Source organism: Notolepis coatsorum (genome assembly GCF_963971535.1).
Source record: "Notolepis coatsorum genome assembly, chromosome: 10".
Taxonomy (NCBI): domain Eukaryota; kingdom Metazoa; phylum Chordata; class Actinopteri; order Aulopiformes; family Paralepididae; genus Notolepis; species Notolepis coatsorum.
In genome coordinates, this window is record NC_140174.1 from 71,808,004 (window position 1) to 71,829,903 (window position 21,900).

At 43.4% G+C, this 21,900-nt stretch overlaps 1 protein-coding gene across 1 annotated transcript in view; it reads right to left on the reverse strand.

Moving 5' to 3' along the window:
- Positions 1-21,900, reverse strand: part of lrp2b (low density lipoprotein receptor-related protein 2b) — a gene marked incomplete at its 5' end in the record, with an annotated part of 304,974 nt that overhangs the window by 19,712 nt on the left and 263,362 nt on the right. The window contains 4 exons of the mRNA XM_084323212.1: positions 16-123; positions 2,517-2,663; positions 16,172-16,232; positions 20,739-20,910. Of these exons, the coding sequence (XP_084179338.1) occupies positions 16-123; positions 2,517-2,663; positions 16,172-16,232; positions 20,739-20,910 (488 nt within the window). The remainder of the gene's footprint in view (positions 1-15; positions 124-2,516; positions 2,664-16,171; positions 16,233-20,738; positions 20,911-21,900) is intronic.

The following is a 21,900-nucleotide window of genomic DNA, read 5'->3' on the forward strand; positions in this document are numbered from 1 at the left end:
GATTATTTTCCTTACGGTGAAACCGTCCTGCTCGTTGATGGTGTTGACAGGTGCAGGTACGCTCTCATCAGACTCTGTCACCACCTGGACCTCGTCGGCGTACAGCGGGTTCTCAATGTTCTCCTGGGAACCAGTAAGAAAACACTGAACTATTAGACTGAATGAGTCACTTTGAGCAAACAACCTTTTTTACAAGATCACAAAGGCTTCGTGTAACACTTGGAAATTAATGGTATTGTTTTGGAAATAGTTTGAGTGGTTTTCATGATTTGGAATTTGACTGTGGACTCATTCACGTGGAACAATAACAACAGAGCACTCATCATGGAATGCAGTGGCTCAGGAGGGAAACTAATGGTCGTCTGGTAATCAAATGGTTCCTGGTTCCGGCTCCTCCTGGCAGTATGAAGTACGAAGTGTTCTTGAGCAAAGACACTTAACTCCTAACTGCTCCTGATGAGTAGGTTGGAACCTTGCATGGTCACCTCTATAATTTTCCATTATAGAGAGGGTCACATTAAGGACCGGTCATGCACCGCCAAGCTTCCCATCCCCTGTATATTCTTTCTCTCTCTCTCTCTCTCTCTCTCTCTCTCTCTCTCTCTCTCTCTCTCTCTCTCTCTCTCTCTTTCTCTCTCTCTCTCTCTCTCTCTCTCTCTCTCTCTCTCTCTCTCTCTCTCTCTCTCTCTCTCTCTCTCTCTCTCTCTCTCTCTCTCTCTCTCTCTCTCTCCTTTTTTTTTTTTTTTTTTTTATAACTGGAAATGTATGGTTGAAAGTTGAAACATGCAAACGCACACACACTAATAAGCATTGGAGGCTTTTAACCAGGGCCGGACTGGGGAAATCATTCAGGCCAGGAAATATAGTGCAAAATATAGCCCCAGTCAGGCCACTTTTTAAGCAAGGGGTCTGGGGGTCCCCCACCAGGACATTTTTAGTTACAAAGACTTCATTTCCTGCATTCTGGTCCAGGATTATTTTTATTTGTAGCCTTTAAATGCCAGTGTTTGTGATGGCATCACAAATTATTGTTAAAAAACACGCTAGCATAAAATTATGTATGATTAGCAACAACACAGATTTCTATGGATTTTCAGTTTTTTTTAAATTGATCAAAAATACAATCTTTTATTCAACTTCAGCCCTGATCATAACACCACATATTCATTTTATAATTCTAACCCTTTAAATTCCAGTGTGTGTGATGGCATATATTTGCAATATATCAAATGCAAAGTAGATTTTTCTGGGGGGGATTATTATAAGGCTAGCATGTGTCAATGATTAGCAGTTTTTTGTAAGGGTCCCGCCTCCACCAATCACATGCGGCTCCCTTTGTGTGTGTGTGAGAGCAAGAGAGAGAGAGAGAGAGAGATAGTTCTCCAACTTGTGTGAGTTGCAGTGATCTCCTGGTTGTTCCCCACCTAGGTTATCTAACTATTGCGCTGGTGTTCAGTTGCTATCGCTATTAGCTCTATCTTTAATTTTTCAAAATGTACAGTTGCTATTGCATGCACTCATCTGTGTTCCACTACACACATGAGTGCATGCTTACCAACTGTCCGTCTGCAACACTACTATCACCAACATCTAAGAAGGGAGATCCCCCCTTGAATGGCCCTTCTAAGGTTTCTCTCCTCCACACTGCCTGTGGAGCTTTTTTCCCTATTGTTAGGTTTTAGTGAGTTTTTCCTTACCTTCGCGTGGGGTATGTCTGGGAGTGCTTGCATTCTTTCATTTATTTGCATTCATCTAAAAAATGTTGGACCTTATGGTGTTCTTGTTCTGTTCTTGACTTATTGTTATGTTTTCTTCTTGACTTGTTTAAAGAAGATCTGTACGGCCCATGGGGACATTAACGTGTGTTGTCGAGCCCTATAAATAAATTTGATTTGATTTGATTTGATTTGGCCTGGCCTTTTGTTGTTCCTTTTGTTGTTCCTGGATTACTCTTTGTTTTCCCCCGTGTTCCCATGCTCTGCGTTGCTTTTCATTTGAACATTATTCCCTTTTGTGTTTTGACCCGTTTACCCCTAGTCCTATTATTCACCTGTTCCATTGACCTACACAGTATGCAAAATAAATATACCCGCTGTTGGGTTTTCTCCATTTTCCTCGTCTCATCTCGTTTGTGTCTGTGCTTGGGTTCTGGCATTAGTATATCCGTTACAGGACCGTTGAAAGAACATACCTGCAGCTAAAATGCTCTTGTTTACAAAACCTTTAAAAATCCAGGCCCTCTTGTGGCTTCAAGTGAACTATTTCTCAACCACTGGAAGTGTGTAGATTTAGTCGTTTTCAGAAACCAACACAAATCTAAAAAGCATTTCAAAGTGCGCACAAGGCTTCAGACTGCTAATGGCCAGCCCCCTGAGGCATTGATCCCATTGATCAGTAGCTCTTCATCTTAACATGCGGCAGCTTCCTAATGAAGCAGGCGAGAGGAGTGCCGTGTCAGATCAATTGAAACCGATGAGCAGCTGATTACAGTGTATTGACCTATTGACCTCTATTACCTCGCTCACTCCGTCTGGGATGGTGACGACAGTGGCCACACCACTGGGAGGCGTTGGAGCGGAGGGTTCTTTGGCGTCGGTTGCGTACTCTGGGTTCTCAAAACCCGTCCCTCCAGTCTCCACCATGGACACTGACATAGTGGGCACCTGGTTGGACATAGTGGATAGATAGTCAAATGTACAGAAAGATAATGGCTTTTTAGGACTATGACTTGACGCACTCTAGGCCCTATGAAGGCAAAGTGTGACTTGTCTCAGTAGCTCTGAATATACAAATGACCTGATGTCATTTCTCATTAGGTTGGATATATTTTATTATATATATTTTAATCTCATTGGCAATGAGATTTGGCAAGGTGGCAATGTTTATCATAAGACTGTAGAATAAACATTTACAGACTTTTTTTTTTAATGGCTATTTGCATGTTTTTGGTATCTGATTCTAGGGACATCTATGGATCTGTCAGAAATACTGTGTCTGTTACTAGGCTTGAGTAAATTGTAATGAACCAAATGAGAATATCAATTAAATAATAATTTTTTTTACTGTGAATAACACCATGCTCAAATTGACCAGACCTGAAAAATCTAAGCAAATGAATAAAGGGAAGATGATTAAACAGAAGGTTTTGTAGATACAGTACTGAATTCTGCCATCCGGACACATGCAAATGTCCTAAAATGGTTATGCGATTAAAATACGATTAATTAGATTAATTAATTACAAATCTTGTAATTATACATACATTTTTTTAATCACCTGACAGCACTAATAAATACATAAATTAATTAATTCAACCTTTATTTATTTATCTGAGAAACCATTGAGAGCAGATCCATCATTTATAATGATGCCAAGATTACAGTTAAAAACTAAACTAAAATAAAACTAGTGGATCAAAACACAAATAAAAGTCAGATAAACAAAACAAACGCATGCATTGTGACTAACCTCTACAGGACATTGTGACTAACCTCTACATGACTAACCTCTACAGGACAGTGTGACTAACCTCTACATGACTAACCTCTACAGGACATTGTGACTAACCTCTACATGACTAACCTCTACAGGACATTGTGACTAACCTCTACATGACTAACCTCTACAGGACACTAGGACAGTGTGACTAACCTCTACAGGACAGTGTGACTAACCTCTACATGACTAACCTCTACAGGACAGTGTGACTAACCTCTACATGACTAACCTCTACAGGACATTGTGACTAACCTCTACATGACTAACCTCTACATGACTAACCTATACAGGACATTGTGACTAACCTCTACATGACTAACCTCTACATGACTAACCTCTACATGACTAACCTCTACATGACTAACCTCTACAGGACAGTGTGACTAACCTCTACATGACTAACCTCTACAGGACAGTGTGACTAACCTCTACATGACTAACCTCTACAGGACAGTGTGACTAACCTCTACATGACTAACCTCTACAGGACATTGTGACTAACCTCTACATGACTAACCTCTACATGACTAACCTCTACAGGACATTGTGACTAACCTCTACAGGACATTGTGACTAACCTCTACAGGACAGTGTGACTAACCTCTACAGGACATTGTGACTAACCTCTACAGGACATTGAGACTAATCTCTACATGACTAACCTCTACATGACTAACCTCTACATGACTAACCTCTACATGACTAACCTCTATATGACTAACCTCTACATGACTAACCTCTACAGGACAGTGTGACTAACCTCTACAGGACATTGAGACTAATCTCTACATGACTAACCTCTACATGACTAACCTCTACATGACTAACCTCTACAGGACTAACCTCTATATGACTAACCTCTACATGACTAACCTCTACATGACTAACCTCTACATGACTAACCTCTACATGACTAACCTCTACAGGACAGTGTGACTAACCTCTACATGACTAACCTCTACATGACTAACCTCTACAGGACTAACCTCTACATGACTAACCTCTACATGACTAACCTCTACATGACTAACCTCTACAGGACTAACCTCTACATGACTAACCTCTACAGGACTAACCTCTACAGGACTAACCTCTACAGGACTAACCTCTACCTCTACATGACTAACCTCTACAGAACTAACCTCTACAGGACTAACCTCTACAAGACTAACCTCTACATGACTAACCTCTACATGACTAACCTCTACATGACTAACCTCTACATGACTAACCTCTACAGGACTAACCTCTACATGACTAACCTCTACAGGACTAACCTCTACAGGACTAACCTCTACATGACTAACCTCTACAGGACTAACCTCTACATGACTAACCTCTACAGGACTAACCTCTACAGGACTAACCTCTACATGACTAACCTCTACAGGACTAACCTCTACATGACTAACCTCTACAGGACTAACCTCTACATGACTAACCTCTACAGGTCTAACCTCTACAGGACTAACCTCTACATGACTAACCTCTACAGGACTAAACTCTACATGACTAACCTCTACAGGACTAACCTCTACATGACTAACCTCTACATGACTAACCTCTACATGACTAATCTCTACATGACTAACCTCTACATGACTAACCTCTACATGACTAACCTCTACATGACTACCCTAACCTCTACAGGGCTAACCTCTACATGACTAACCTCTACATGACTAACCTCTACATGACTAACCTCTACATGACTAACCTCTACAGGACTAACCTCTACATGACTAACCTCTACATGACTAACCTCTACATGACTAACCTCTACAGGACTAACCTCTACATGACTAACCTCTACAGGACTAACCTCTACAGGACTAACCTCTACATGACTAACCTCTACAGGACTAACCTCTACAGGACTAACCTCTACATGACTAACCTCTACAGGACTAACCTCTACATGACTAACCTCTACAGGACTAACCTCTACATGACTAACCTCTACAGGACTAACCTCTACAGGACTAACCTCTACATGACTAACCTCTACAGGACTAAACTCTACATGACTAACCTCTACAGGACTAACCTCTACATGACTAACCTCTACATGACTAACCTCTACATGACTAATCTCTACATGACTAACCTCTACATGACTAACCTCTACATGACTAACCTCTACATGACTACCCTAACCTCTACAGGACTAACCTCTACATGACTAACCTCTACATGACTAACCTCTACATGACTAACCTCTACAGGACTAACCTCTACATGACTAACCTCTACATGACTAACCTCTACAGGACTAACCTCTACATGACTAACCTCTACATGACTAACCTCTACATGACTAATCTCTACATGACTAACCTCTACATGACTAACCTCTACATGACTAACCTCTACATGACTACCCTAACCTCTACAGGGCTAACCTCTACATGACTAACCTCTACATGACTAACCTCTACATGACTAACCTCTACATGACTAACCTCTACAGGACTAACCTCTACATGACTAACCTCTACATGACTAACCTCTACATGACTAACCTCTACAGGACTAACCTCTACATGACTAACCTCTACAGGACTAACCTCTACAGGACTAACCTCTACATGACTAACCTCTACAGGACTAACCTCTACAGGACTAACCTCTACATGACTAACCTCTACAGGACTAACCTCTACATGACTAACCTCTACAGGACTAACCTCTACATGACTAACCTCTACAGGACTAACCTCTACAGGACTAACCTCTACATGACTAACCTCTACAGGACTAAACTCTACATGACTAACCTCTACAGGACTAACCTCTACATGACTAACCTCTACATGACTAACCTCTACATGACTAATCTCTACATGACTAACCTCTACATGACTAACCTCTACATGACTAACCTCTACATGACTACCCTAACCTCTACAGGACTAACCTCTACATGACTAACCTCTACATGACTAACCTCTACATGACTAACCTCTACAGGACTAACCTCTACATGACTAACCTCTACATGACTAACCTCTACAGGACTAAACTCTACAGGACTAACCTCTACAGGACTAACCTCTACAGGACTAACCTCTACAGGACTAACCTCTACATGACTAACCTCTACAGGACTAACCTCTACATGACTAACCTCTACAGGACTAACCTCTACAGGACTAACCTCTACATGACTAACCTCTACAGGACTAACCTCTACATGACTAACCTCTACATGACTAACCTCTACATGACTAACCTCTACATGACTAACCTCTACATGACTAACCTCTACAGGACTAACCTCTACATGACTAACCTCTACCTCTACATGACTAACCTCTACATGACTAACATCTACAGGACAGTGTGACTAACCTCTACATGACTAACCTCTACATGACTAACCTCTACATGACTAACCTCTACATGACTAACCTCTACATGACTAACCTCTACAGGACTAACCTCTACAGGACTAACCTCTACAGGACTAACCTCTACATGACTAACCTCTACAGGACTAACCTCTACATGACTAACCTCTACATGACTAACCTCTACATGACTAACCTCTACATGACTAACCTCTACAGGACTAACCTCTGCATGACTAACCTCTACATGACTAACCTCTACAGGACTAACCTCTACATGACTAACCTCTACAGGACTAACCTCTACATGACTAACCTCTACATGACTAACCTCTACAGGACTAACCTCTACATGACTAACCTCTACATGACTAACCTCTACATGACTAACCTCTACAGGACTAACCTCTACATGACTAACCTCTACAGGACTAACCTCTACATGACTAACCTCTACAGGACTAACCTCTACAGGACTAACCTCTACATGACTAACCTCTACATGACTAACCTCTACAGGACTAACCTCTACAGGACTAACCTCTACATGACTAACCTCTACATGACTAACCTCTACAGGACTAACCTCTACAGGACTAACCTCTACAGGACTAACCTCTACATGACTAACCTCTACAGGACTAACCTCTACAGGACTAACCTCTACACGACTAACCTCTACAGGACTAACCTCTACATGACTAACCTCTACATGACTAACCTCTACAGGACTAACCTCTACATGACTAACCTCTACAGGACTAACCTCTACATGACTAACCTCTACATGACTAACCTCTACAGGACTAACCTCTACAGGACTAACCTCTACATGACTAACCTCTACATGACTAACCTCTACAGGACTAACCTCTACAGGACTAACCTCTACATGACTAACCTCTACATGACTAACCTCTACATGACTAACCTCTACAGGACTAACCTCTACAGGACTAACCTCTACATGACTAACCTCTACATGACTAACCTCTACAGGACTAACCTCTACAGGACTAACCTCTACATGACTAACCTCTACATGACTAACTTCTACAGGACTAACCTCTACATGACTAACCTCTACATGACTAACCTCTACAGGACTAACCTCTACAGGACTAACCTCTACAGGACTAACCTCTACATGACTAACCTCTACAGGACTAACCTCTACAGGACTAACCTCTACATGACTAACCTCTACAGGACTAACCTCTACATGACTAACCTCTACAGGACTAACCTCTACATGACTAACCTCTACAGGACTAACCTCTACAGGACTTAACCTCTACAGGACTAACCTCTACATGACTAACCTCTACATGACTAACCTCTACATGACTAACCTCTACCTCTACATGACTAACCTCTACATGACTAACTTCTACATGACTAACCTCTACAGGACTAACCTCTACATGACTAACCTCTACAGGACTAACCTCTACATGACTAACCTCTACAGGACTAACCTCTACATGACTAACCTCTACAGGACTAACCTCTACATGACTAACCTCTACAGGACTAACCTCTACATGACTAACCTCTACAGGACTAACCTCTACATGCCTAACCTCTACATGACTAACCTCTACAGGACTAACCTCTACAGGACTAACCTCTACATGACTAACCTCTACATGACTAACCTCTACAGGACTAACCTCTACAGGACTAACCTCTACATGACTAACCTCTACATGACTAACCTCTACATGACTAACCTCTACATGACTAACCTCTACAGGACTAACCTCTACAGGACTAACCTCTACAGGACTAACCTCTACATGACTAACCTCTACAGGACTAACCTCTACAGGACTAACCTCTACATGACTAACCTCTACAGGACTAACCTCTACATGACTAACCTCTACAGGACTAACCTCTACATGACTAACCTCTACAGGACTAACCTCTACAGGACTTAACCTCTACAGGACTAACCTCTACATGACTAACCTCTACATGACTAACCTCTACATGACTAACCTCTACCTCTACATGACTAACCTCTACATGACTAACCTCTACATGACTAACCTCTACAGGACTAACCTCTACATGACTAACCTCTACAGGACTAACCTCTACATGACTAACCTCTACAGGACTAACCTCTACATGACTAACCTCTACAGGACTAACCTCTACATGACTAACCTCTACAGGACTAACCTCTACATGACTAACCTCTACAGGACTAACCTCTACATGCCTAACCTCTACATGACTAACCTCTACATGACTAACCTCTACAGGACTAACCTTTACATGACTAACCTCTACAGGACTAACCTCTACAGGACTAACCTCTACATGACTAACCTCTACAGGACTAACCTCTACATGACTAACCTCTACAGGACTAACCTCTACATGACTAACCTCTACGTGACTAACCTCTACAGGACTAACCTCTACATGACTAAACTCTACATGACTAACCTCTACAGGACTAACCTCTACATGACTAAACTCTACATGACTAACCTCTACATGACTAACCTCTACAGGACTAACCTCTACATGACTAACCTCTACATGACTAACCTCTACAGGACTAACCTCTACAGGACTAACCTCTACATGACTAACCTCTACATGACTAACCTCTACAGGACTAACCTCTACATGACTAACCTCTACATGACTAAACTCTACATGACTAACCTCTACATGACTAACCTCTACAGGACTAACCTCTACATGACTAACCTCTACAGGACTAACCTCTACAGGACTAACCTGTATGGTGACTATCCAAACATTCTGCAGTCACCGAGAGACTAACACGGGGAAATAATGGTACCTGCCAGACGCGCCGCTCGCCACATAACCACGGATCCAGGATACTGTGTTTGGTTAGTTTATTGTAGTTAAAAACAGTTCATATAGTATCAAAAAATAGAATGAGTCACGGTTTGATTCATCATAGTGTAGCGTACGTGCGGTCAGCAAAGTGTGACTTCCCCGTTCACCCCCTCATTGTTACTGTTCCCGAAACCCGCAGGTGAACAGCTGACTTTACTACTACGACACCACGTGACCCATTTGTGAATGACGTGATCAATGACGTGACCCTAACAACCCGAATTGTGTATACCTGTCACCAACATATCGGCCCCTAATTATTACATAATCTCATTTCACAGTAATAATTACCAATACTTCAATTAATATAAAACACCACCAAAAAATACAAATCTCGTTCGATTTTTTTGTGTGCGCAAGGAGTTCATAGTTCATACATAAGGTCTTGATATAAGGTCTTGATACTCTTCTTAAATCAACCAAAGTCAAGTCAATTCAAACGTCAGAGTCACGAAAAAGTCAAAATAATCCAAAACCATGAGAAAGAAACAAAGCCTTCATGACTGTCGACTCCTGAAGAAGGCAAATCTTTGTCACAGGTCTATAGGGAAAGCTGCGGGTCCGCGTCTTAATCCAGACCTTTCGCACAGGTCCGATCTTGTCTGGCATCGTCTCTGTAATCCTCCCAATGATTCAGGAATTCCGTGGTGCGGAATCGTCCATTATTGAGCACTATGTCACCGGGGATGAAGTTCCGCTTGATCCTTGTTCTGTCGTTCCTGTAATTGTGGCAGGTATGTGAGATGTCTACTGTTGAGAATTGATTCCACTTCGTGGAGTACTGTCTGGAGTCCCTCCTCATCCTCTTCTCTCTATACCATCCTCCTCTCCTCTCCTCCTCCATCCTCCTCTCTCTGTCCTCTCTTCCTCCTCCTCTTGCCATCCTCTCCTCTCTTTCTCCTCCTCTCCTCCTTTATCCATGTGCTGCTCTCTCAGCTTCTGCAAGTCGATTCTGAAACGTTTCAATGGATCCATATCTCTGAGACACCACGTCACTGAGGCTGCGTTGTTCTCTCTCCGCCTGCTCTTTCATCCTCTTCAAACTCTTCCTCAACCAACCAACACCTCCATCATTCTCTACTGAGGCTTTATGTGCTGCAGTACCAGTCTTATGCACTGGGGGAAGACCACTCCCTCCATCTTTCCAGTATGGGTTCAACTCCAGCTTATGCAGACCAGCCTGTTGGATGGCCTCTGCTTTGGCTTTCTCCTCCTCTTGTCTCTTCTTCTCCTTTTTGATCTTTTTTGACCTTTTCTTCTTCTTGGTCTGGAAGATGGTCTCCTGCTGTGTCTGATGAAGACGTTGGTCGAGCTCTGGGAGGAGCCATGTGTTCTCTCCTCTCTGAATCTTTAACTCCTGCTTGGCCTCGTCGATCACCTCCTGATGAATTTTACGTTTATACTCCATCTTATTGGTGCTGCTTGAGCTTTCAGAACTAGCTCTGAACGCTGCCATGACACTGTCGTCTCCTCCAACTGGTCCATTTACAGTCCATCCAAGCATCGTATTGACTGCATATGGCCCTCCATTCACACTTCGGATGACTTCCAGTGGTTCTAAGGCTCTGGGAACGTTCAGACCAATCAACATCTCCACGTCTGCATCTATCCGTGGCAGATGGACATGCTTCAGATGAGGCCATTTTTCCAGATCTTGCTGTTGTGGGATGTTACTTCGATTGACAGGCATTTGATGTTGTGCAAAGATTTTTGGTATTTTACAGTATCGGTCACCGTCCAGTCCAGCGACTTCCAAGTCAGATGTAGTGCAACTGTCAACCACCTTTTCTTGACCCATGGTATGTAGAAGGATCCTTGTTTTACTCCCAGATAGTCCCAGTTTATCCATCAGACCCATTGTGCAGAAGGACGCTGAGCTCCCTGGGTCTAGAAAGGCATAGGTTTCCACTGACCTTTGACCTGTGCTTGATTTAACCTTAACTGGTACGATGGCAAGCTTGCAATCTTGGTCACCGGCCCCAGTAAGGCCATCGGTATGGATCTCGACTAGAGTTCTGTCCACTGCTCTGTCTGAGTTGCTCCTGCCTTTCTCTGCATCTCCATTCTCCTTAGAGTGGATGTGAAGCAAACTGGGGTGTCGTGAGCCACATGTCCTGCAAAACAGACGTTCCCTGCACTCTCTGCTGATGTGCCCAGTGCACAAGCATCCAAAGCAAACTCCATTCTCCTTCAGGAACTCCATCTTCTCGCTGTGAGCTCTCCTCTCCAGTAGAGTACATGACTCCAGTGTGTGTCCACCCTCTTTGCAGAAAAGGCAAGTCTCCTCACATCCATCCTTAACTCTGTTTTCCCAATGAGCATCTCTTTCAATTGTGGAGAACGTTGTGGCAAAACTACTCCCTCTAGCCTGAAAACGAGGCACAGGTCTAGCTCTGCCACTTTCCTTGAAAGCCCCCGTCATTGGAGCGTCTTGTATGTCTCCAAATACAGGGTCTGTAGCGATTCTCGCTTCCCGCTCAATAAAAGTCACAATATCTGTGAACATAGCACGTTTGCGATGTCTTTCCTGGATGTTACATGCTTCTGTTCGCCATTTGTCCCTCAGCTTGTAGGGCAACTTCTTGATGACAGCAAGCATGTTTGCAGATGTGTTTAGGTCACATAGATTATGTACGTCTTTCATGGCATTGCAGCATCCGCGCAAGAATAGGCTGTATGCTTGTAAGGCTTTCCCATCCTCCGACTTAATAGCTGGCCATGCAAATATTTTGTCCATGTAAGCGGATGCTATGACGTGCTCATTCCCAAAGTGTTCCTGGAGTAAAGCCTTCGCCGTAGCATATCCAGTGCCATCAGTCATATGTTGACAACTTTTGACTAGTTGTTTAGGCTGCCCCCTGGTGTATTGATCCAAATAGTGCAGGCAATCAACAGCATTGTCAGTCCTCCTTTCTATAGTCTGTTCAAAGGACTGTATAAAGCCATGGTACTGCAGAGGGTCACCTTCAAATGGTTGGATGTCTCTTTTAGGCAGTGAAGCAATGCATTGCTGATGCACCAACATGGAAGTGAGGTCGTTTTGTTTTTGCATAATAGACATTATGTTGTTCTGCTCACTGCTGTTGTTCCTGGAAACAGGTTGTATGTCTCTATGCAAAGACAATGGAGGCCATGTAGTATTTGGGACCGTGCTCTGTCTCAGTGTGAGCGCTGGGTACTCTGTAGCGTTTGAGATCATAGTCTGGGTCTGTGTGAGTGCTGAGGGCTTCTGGAGGTATTTGGCTCCGTCAGATTGCCTTTGCTTTGGTCGTGTGCCTCCAACATATGCAGGTTGTCCTCTTCCATCCTTGTGTGATACAACTGTCTCTGCATTAATGTTGAGGCCCTTTTCAAAGTAGGATTCCATTCCATCCGATTTACGAGAAGCAGCACTCCACACCCCTGACCCAGAGGTTCTCAGAATATTTAGCCTTGCTGCCGATGCAGCTATGTCTACTTTCAACTGAAGTTGTTCCTTTTGTTTCTTTATGTGAGCTTCCTGGTCTTCAAGAGCATGCTTTTGTTCAAGCAACTCTTGCCGAGCCATTAAGGCGGCCATGTCGGCCTCGGCTCTGAGACGTGTGGATGCATTAGAGGAAACCTTTGATCTAGAAGATCTTGAACCATAACTCTTGCTACCATGGTTGGATATGCTGTCCCCTGGTTGAACATCCTCTTGAGCATAACGAGTACTGTGCAACTGAGGCCCCATCACTTCCACATTTCCCACACCCCCATGCTCTCCATTTTCCTCCTCTGTAACCTCATGCTGCTGTATTTCAGTAGGCCTGATATGAGCCTCTAACTGAATTTGGAGTGATTCGACTTTATTTGCAAGAGCTTTTGCAGTGAGAGTTATTTTTCTCTTTTCTTTGTCCTGTTTCCCAACATTTGAATCACTCATTTTGAAAGCACAAGAAAGTTATCACAAGCCATGAGAATCCAATTCCAACGTTCAACGCATTTGCAAAACCCGCCACATATATCAGCCACAGCAAGAGAGCAGTGCAGTGCAGCGCACGTCAATTGTTTGTTGTCACACACACATAATAGAAGTTTTGCCCGGCGGGCTGCGCACACACATCCACAGCGTGTTTCAGCATAATAACAGTTAGTTAGGTAGAACCAGCTCAAAATTGTTCCAAACGAACCAACATGGGTCCACACTGCGCAACGGGTCGGGTTACATTACCGCAAATCCGTTGACGTATGCTGGCTCGGTCCGGTCCTTTGTGCGTGCGTGCGTGCGATCATCCCATTGTTTACATGCGCGCGTTGCTCCTTTGCTCCGTCCAATAATGTCTGACTTATCGGGACCTTTCGTGGATCCAATCCTTCGTTCAGTGTCGTTTTTGCTGACAAATGTATGGTGACTATCCAAACATTCTGCAGTCACCGAGAGACTAACACAGGGAAATAATGGTACCTGCCAGACGCGCCGCTCGCCACATAACCACGGATCCAGGATACTGTGTTTGGTTAGTTTATTGTAGTTAAAAACAGTTCATATAGTATCAAAAAATAGAATGAGTCACGGTTTGATTCATCATAGTGTAGCGTACGTGCGGTCAGCAAAGTGTGACTTCCCCGTTCACCCCCTCATTGTTACTGTTCCCGAAACCCGCAGGTGAACAGCTGACTTTACTACTACGACACAACGTGACCCATTTGTGAATGACGTGATCAATGACGTGACCCTAACAACCCGAATTGTGTATACCTGTCACCAACATAACCTCTACAGGACTAACCTCTACATGACTAACCTCTACATGACTAACCTCTACAGGACTAACCTCTACAGGACTAACCTCTACATGACTAACCTCTACAGGACTAACCTCTACAGGACTAACCTCTACATGACTAACCTCTACATGACTAACCTCTACAGGACTAACCTCTACATGACTAACCTCTACATGACTAACCTCTACATGACTAACCTCTACAGGACTAACCTCTACATGACTAACCTCTACATGACTAACCTCTACATGACTAACCTCTACAGGACTAACCTCTACACGACTAACCTCTACATGACTAACCTCTACATGACTAACCTCTACATGACTAACCTCTACAGGACTAACCTCTACATGACTAACCTCTACAGGACTAACCTCTACAGGACTAACCTCTACATGACTAACCTCTACAGGACTAACCTCTACATGACTAACCTCTACAGGACTAACCTCTACATGACTAACCTCTACATGACTAACCTCTACAGGACTAACGTCTACAGGACTAACCTCTACATGACTAACCTCTACATGACTAACCTCTACATGACTAACCTCTACAGGACTAACCTCTACATGACTAACCTCTACATGACTAACCTCTACATGACTAACCTCTACAGGACTAACCTCTACATGACTAACCTCTACATGACTAACCTCTACAGGACTAACCTCTACATGACTAACCTCTACATGACTAACCTCTACAGGACTAACCTCTACATGACTAACCTCTACATGACTAACCTCTACAGGACTAACCTCTACAGGACTAACCTCTACATGACTAACCTCTACATGACTAACCTCTACAGGACTAACCTCTACATGACTAACCTCTACAGGACATTGTGACAAACCTCTAAATGACTTACCTCTAAATGACTAACCTCTACATGACTAACCTCTACAGGACAGTGTGACTAACCTCTACATGACTAACCTCTACAGGACATTGTGACTAATCTCTACATGACTAACCTCTACAGGACATTGTGACTAACCTCTACATGACTAACCTCTACAGGACATTGTGACTAACCTCTACATGACAGTGTGACTAACCTCTACATGACTAACCTCTACAGGACATTGTGACTAACCTCTACATGACAGTGTGACTAACCTCTACAGGACAGTGGGACTAACCTCTACAGGACAGTGGGACTAACCTCTACATGACATTGTGACTAACCTCTACATGACAGTGTGACTAACCTCTACATGACTAACCTCTACATGACATTGTGACTAACCTCTACATGACATTGTGACTAACCTCTACATGACATTGTGACTAACTTCTACAGGACAGTGTGACTAACCTCTACAGGACAGTGTGACTAACCTCTACAGGACAGTGTGACTAACCTCTACATGACATTGTGACTAACCTCTACATGACTAACCTCTACATGACTAACCTCTACATGACAGTGTGACTAACCTCTACATGACATTGTGACTAACCTCTACATGACTAACCTCTACATGACTAACCTCTACATGACTAACCTCTACAGGACAGTGTGACTAACCTCTACAGGACAGTGTGACTAACCTCTACAGGACATTGTGACTAACCTCTACATGACTAACCTCTACATGACTAACCTCTACATGACAGTGTGACTAACCTCTACAGGACAGTGTGACTAACCTCTACAGGACAGTGTGACTAACCTCTACAGGACATTGAATCTGGTCAGTGTCGTTGGGTTTAGATGCATTCAAAGAACCAGTTCTGGGAAGGGGATAAAAAAAGAAAAAACATGACAGATGACACAACAAGGACACTGTACAGAAATATCTGCCTGTTATTATAAAACTATTACACTAAAACGTTATCTTGAAAGAAGTTGTACGTTAACACTTTCAGTGCCAGGCCGTGTTTTCCTTTTTACCCCGTTGATGCCACGGTCCAGGGCCCATGTAACGTTAATATCGCCTAATCTATGTTTTAAATTATGCTATGTGTCTAATCTGCCCATCGCTTATCAAAGAATCATTTTCCAGTCAACATTGGCAAAGCAGATTGTGTTTTTATCGCTTCATTTCCTTTTTATAGCATTTTGAAAACCACTCGGTTTCGAAGAAAAAACAACACATTCCCTGATAATCGCCTTTTACTGGAATATTCCAGAACGTTATCATTTGTCGGTCTATTTATGAATCGTTTTCAAATAAACACTAGATGGTCGATAGTATATGTGTGCGCACGCACGCTTGTGCCGTGCGCTGATAATCGCTGCTATTATTTCCTCATGGCTTTTACAGTGAAACAGCCATATCACATATAGTGGAAACGCTTATATCTCGATGAAAACTAGTCTGATTATCCTAACACTGATAACATAGATTCCTTACCTGACATCAGATGGTATCCAAATGGTATATTCCAATTCCTGAAAAAATCTATAAGTATATTGATCCAACGTGTGTACAGTATAACCCATGCTCGCCGCGGCTCAGAGGCTCCAGAATGAACTCTGGTAACTCCGGCTGCATCAGTGGACTGGAAAATGTGGACTGGAATATTTTTTTTCCCCCATCCATTTTCATTGAGTACATTCCAAAAGGGTGATTTACCATCTGGGAGACGATAGGGGGCGCTTTTTTCACATCTGATCGCCGGCGGCCCCTGGACCTCCAACGGTAGGCTCGGGTGATGCAATATGATTTCAGATCGCTAATAAAAAAAAATAAAGAAAATACGAGAAAAGCCGTGACGTGGCTTTCAACGTCACAATCGTAAACCCGAGATTAGCCGTGAGTGGCGCTCAAAGTGTTAAGATAGGCATTTCATTGTGACTGAATCTTAGTATGAAAAACTGAAATTGCGCTTTATATAGAAATGTCACAACAAGCTTTACACACAGACTGTGTGTTTATATTAAAGGTCCTGTGTTTTGCTATTCCTTTCACTATTTGGGCAATGTTACACAATTCCTGTGAGTCTATGGAACACATCTGTAATTTATTTTTATTTTTTTAAAGCATTGTTTTGTATTTCTAATTAAGTACTCTAAAGCAGCATTTTTCCACTTCAAGATTTCAAGCTGTTTTGGGCTGGGCTCCGCCCATAAGTGCTTTGAGTGACAGTCTCCCACAGTCTGCACTGGCTGACAGAGAGAGACATAGAGAGATTGAGGGGGATATTAATTAATTTAATTTAGCCGTGGGGGGGCATAATCCCACGGGACAATGCATTGGTAACTTGTTTCAAATGACAATATATACCCCTGTGAATATTATTGCACGGATCGGAATACGGGCGCGCGTATGGGAGCATGCGCAGTGATATTTTGCAGCAGGTTGACAGTGATATGCGAGTGCTCCCAACTGCGTGTGTGTTTCTCCGGTCGGGAGTGTGTGTGTAAATGCTCCGTGTCCCTCTCTCTCTCTCTATCTCTCTCTCTCCCTCTCTCGCTCGCTCATTCTCTGCTGTCTCTGTCGGCACCCACGCACGTCAACCCGTTTGAAGAAGTGTCAGTATTTCCACTCGCTCTGTTGTTGAGCGAATTGTTGATTGTGGGTGGTGACCACAAACAGTGCCTTATTCACGTCAGCAAAACAGTCAAATCAGAATGGCTTAGTTCAGTGAGGGAGGATCTCGTGAACTCAAGACTGGACTGATGAGCCAAAATGAGAATTAGAGACACAGACCCCATTGATACAAACCCCCATTGCTAGAAAACAATGCTAAACACTGGAAAAGGCAATTTATAAGACAGGGGACCTTTAATATTCAGATATTATTTGGGATAGTCAAATATTTGCCACATGTAACCTCTTATCCCATTAAGAACTGCCAGGATAAACTCAGATTCTGACTATGAGAAACATGCCAATAGTAGGTATATTAATCAGGATTGGGTTTTTAGCCAATATCTGGAATACTGTGTGTATGAAAATTATATGTATGTTTTATTTTAAATCAGATCTCCGCACCAGAGAGCTACAGTACAGCCTGACTTGATGACTGACATTTTTGGGGCTCTCTGATTGGCTGACCTCCGACTCTTAAGGACGATTTGGACACCAGTGGCACAAGCCACTTTGCCGACCTCTTGCGGCTCAGGTGTGCATATTTTTTAATACAATATATAGATAGAATTAAAGCCCAAATTGTTGCCGTTCGAATGCCAGCTCACTCGACAAAATCCGTTCTGCAGTTCTCGAGTTACATGCCGATATGTGAGGCGTGCGCCATTGTACACGGCAGAGTCAGATTACCACCCCGGACTAGCTCCGTCAATCATTTGCCGATTTTGAAAATGATCAGACAGGGTTGTAGCCAATAAGTGTGGCTTTGCAATGATACCCCAACTGGGGATGTGCGAATCAGGGATCTAGGTGAAAGGTCACAAGCAAAAACAGGAAGAGAAAAAAAATGCAGAATGAATTGAAGTCAATGAGGAAATGGAATCCTGGAGAGCATTTTTTTGGTACACAGTTTACCAAAATCGCTCCTAATCACTCATTTCTGAACGGATTTTTTTGGGATATACTATTTCTGGATATTGCAACTACTGTACAAGTTTTTCTACAACTCAAGTTCAGACCTATGTTACTCTATTTCATTAGCACTAAAAGTGATCTCTTTGATCTTCATTGTATCAGAAACTTCAGAATGTTATCTTTCAAAAGAGACCAGGCTTATGCATGTGCTATAAGTATAAAGTATAGTATTTTGGTTTGCAAAAAAAGTATGCAGTCCTCAAAAACAAAAACAAAAATCGTTTTCTTTCAAAAGAAGAAATTCTGACATGGGTAGGAATGGCCCTGATAACACAGATTCAGAACAATACAGAAATAATACAAAAAAGGTTAAATAATTACTTCCATCGAAATGCCTTTCTTTGGGCGCCAAAAACGAGTATACCCGTGTTTCGTCGCCAACGCTTGAGCACCAAAAATAAGTTTTCTCGTTTTTGGATCCTTTGATATTTTCCCTTTGATCCCCGTTCTAAACACTTGCTCGGAGCTGCCTGGGTCTCCCTGGCACAGCTGCCTATGTTGGAATTGCAATGACGATCGAATCCCGCCAGGTGGCAGTATCACCTACCTTTTGAACTGGGGATATCAGTTGTCTTCCAGTACTGAGTTACCTCCGGCTGCTTCAAGTTTCAAGTTTCTTTAATAGTTGTCATACAGAAGTACAGAATACTTTTGTACAAAATGCTTCTTACTGTTGCGCTCCAGAGTGGATCAGGACATAGCAATCGGTCTGAGATTTGGTGCCTCAGACCTATTCTTTCCAGTATTGGAAGCCAATATACACTAGTAATTGCGATCGCCATGGGATGACTGGGATTTATTCATTTTGGAGTACCTTCTGACTGAGGTAAGGTCTATCTTAGGTAACCTGCTGGTATTTTTCTAACCTAAAACATGCTTCTGTACCGATCACAGTGTGGTATTTTACTGGACCTAAAACATGCTTTTGGTAACGATCGCAGTTTCGAGTAAAAACGACCCCACCCCCCATGATGATTTTGTGAAGACACATATGTATATGGTATATACCTTTGATTTGGAAGTATTTGGAGTTTCAGGCGAGCAACCCGAACGATTTGGGCATAATGCATATAACGCGTCATATCTCGCGATCTAGGAAAAAATACTGGATTATTTTGGAAAGGGGCGATGTTTAGCATGGAATAGCGCACAAACTACAGTATCTAGAAATGAACTGGTTAGTCAGTGTTGGACTATGATCAATGCCTGTCAAATGAGCCATACTATAGTCTCCATAGCTATAATACAGAACACACGATGGGTCCGCAAACATAGCTAAAATGGTCAATAACGCTGGCGCCATTGAGTAGAGATGGGAAAACAGCGTGGCGGTCAATGAGTTAAAGGAACACGCCAACATTATGGAAAATGCGCTTACCATCTTCTCCAGAGTCAGACAAGAAGATAGATACCAATTTCCTCTCTGTGCATTCAGTAGAAAGCTATCCGGCTGCAAGATAGCCTAGCTTAGCACAAATGAATGGAAGCGGAAAAACTCCGGGAGAGGTGTTTTTGGCAAACACCTAGGCTAGTGGTTCGTATCTGGTTCCATTAATTTGCTACTACATAGAGGGAATATGTATCCATCTTCTTGTCTGACTCTGGAGAAGATGGTAAGCACATTTTCCCATAATGTTGGTGTGTTTCCAAATATTAAATTGTGGGGAAAACCACCATCTAACCACCAAGCAATCCATCCGTGTGTCTCATGGTTGTCTCTCTCTCTCACCTGAAGATGGACAGGTTGGGCATGGATGGCATAGAGGGCATGGATGGCATAGCGGGCATAGAGGGCATGTTTTTCCTCAGTGTCTCCAGTAGGCTGGTCTTCCTCCTGGCAGTGTAGACCAGGCCGCCCAGCAGAGCCACAATGAGGATGGTCACCCCAATGGCTAACCCCGCTGAGATGGAGGGAGAGATGGAGGTAGGGAGAGACCGTGGGAGGGAGAGATGGAGGTAGGGAGAGACAGTGGGAGGGAGAGATGGAGGTAGGGAGAGATGGAGGTAGGGAGAGATGGAGGGAGAAACCGTGGGAGGGAGAGATGGAGGTAGGGAGAGACCATGGGAGGGAGAGATGGAGGGAGGGAGAGATGGATGTAGGGAGAGATGGAGGTAGGGAGAGATGGAGGGAGGGAGAGATGGAGAGATGGAGGGATGGAGAGATGGGGGTAGGGAGGGAGGGAGGGAGAGATGGAGGGAGGGAGAGGTGGAGGGAGAGGTGGAGGGAGAGACGCAGGTAGGGAGAGATGGAGGGAGAGACCGTGGGAGGGAGAGATGGAGGGAGGGAGAGACCATGGGAGGGAGAGATGGAGGTAGGGAGAGATGGAGGGAGGGAGATATGGAGGGAGGGAGGGAGGGAGGGAGAGATGGAGGGATGGAGAGATGGAGGGAGGGAGGGAGGGAGGGAGAGATGGAGGGAGAGACAGTGGGAGGGAGAGATAGAGGTAGGGAGAGACCGTGGGAGGGAGAGACCATGGGAGGGAAAGACCGTGGGAGGGAGAGATGGAGGGAGGGAGAGATGGAGGGAGGGAGAGACCGTGGGAGGGAGAGATGGAGGGAGGGAGAGATGGAGGGAGGGATAGATGGTGGGTGACTGGGGAAGTAGTGACTACTATATAGGTCATTAGCTTCAAGTTGACCCATTACAAATAGTATTAACATGTACCTCACACTCTTACCTGTTCCACCCCTTTGGGTCGGTACCGACCCCAAAATGACATTATGATCATAGATCTATATTTTATTAGTGTTGCATATTTTTAGCGATTTTTAAATCAAACGTTTTCAAGTATTAACATCACTAACATGTCACAAAAGCATGTAGAATGCATATTATCATCAATACGTTAGTTTAGCAATAGGTTAAAAGTGCCAGTAGATAGTTTTAAGTT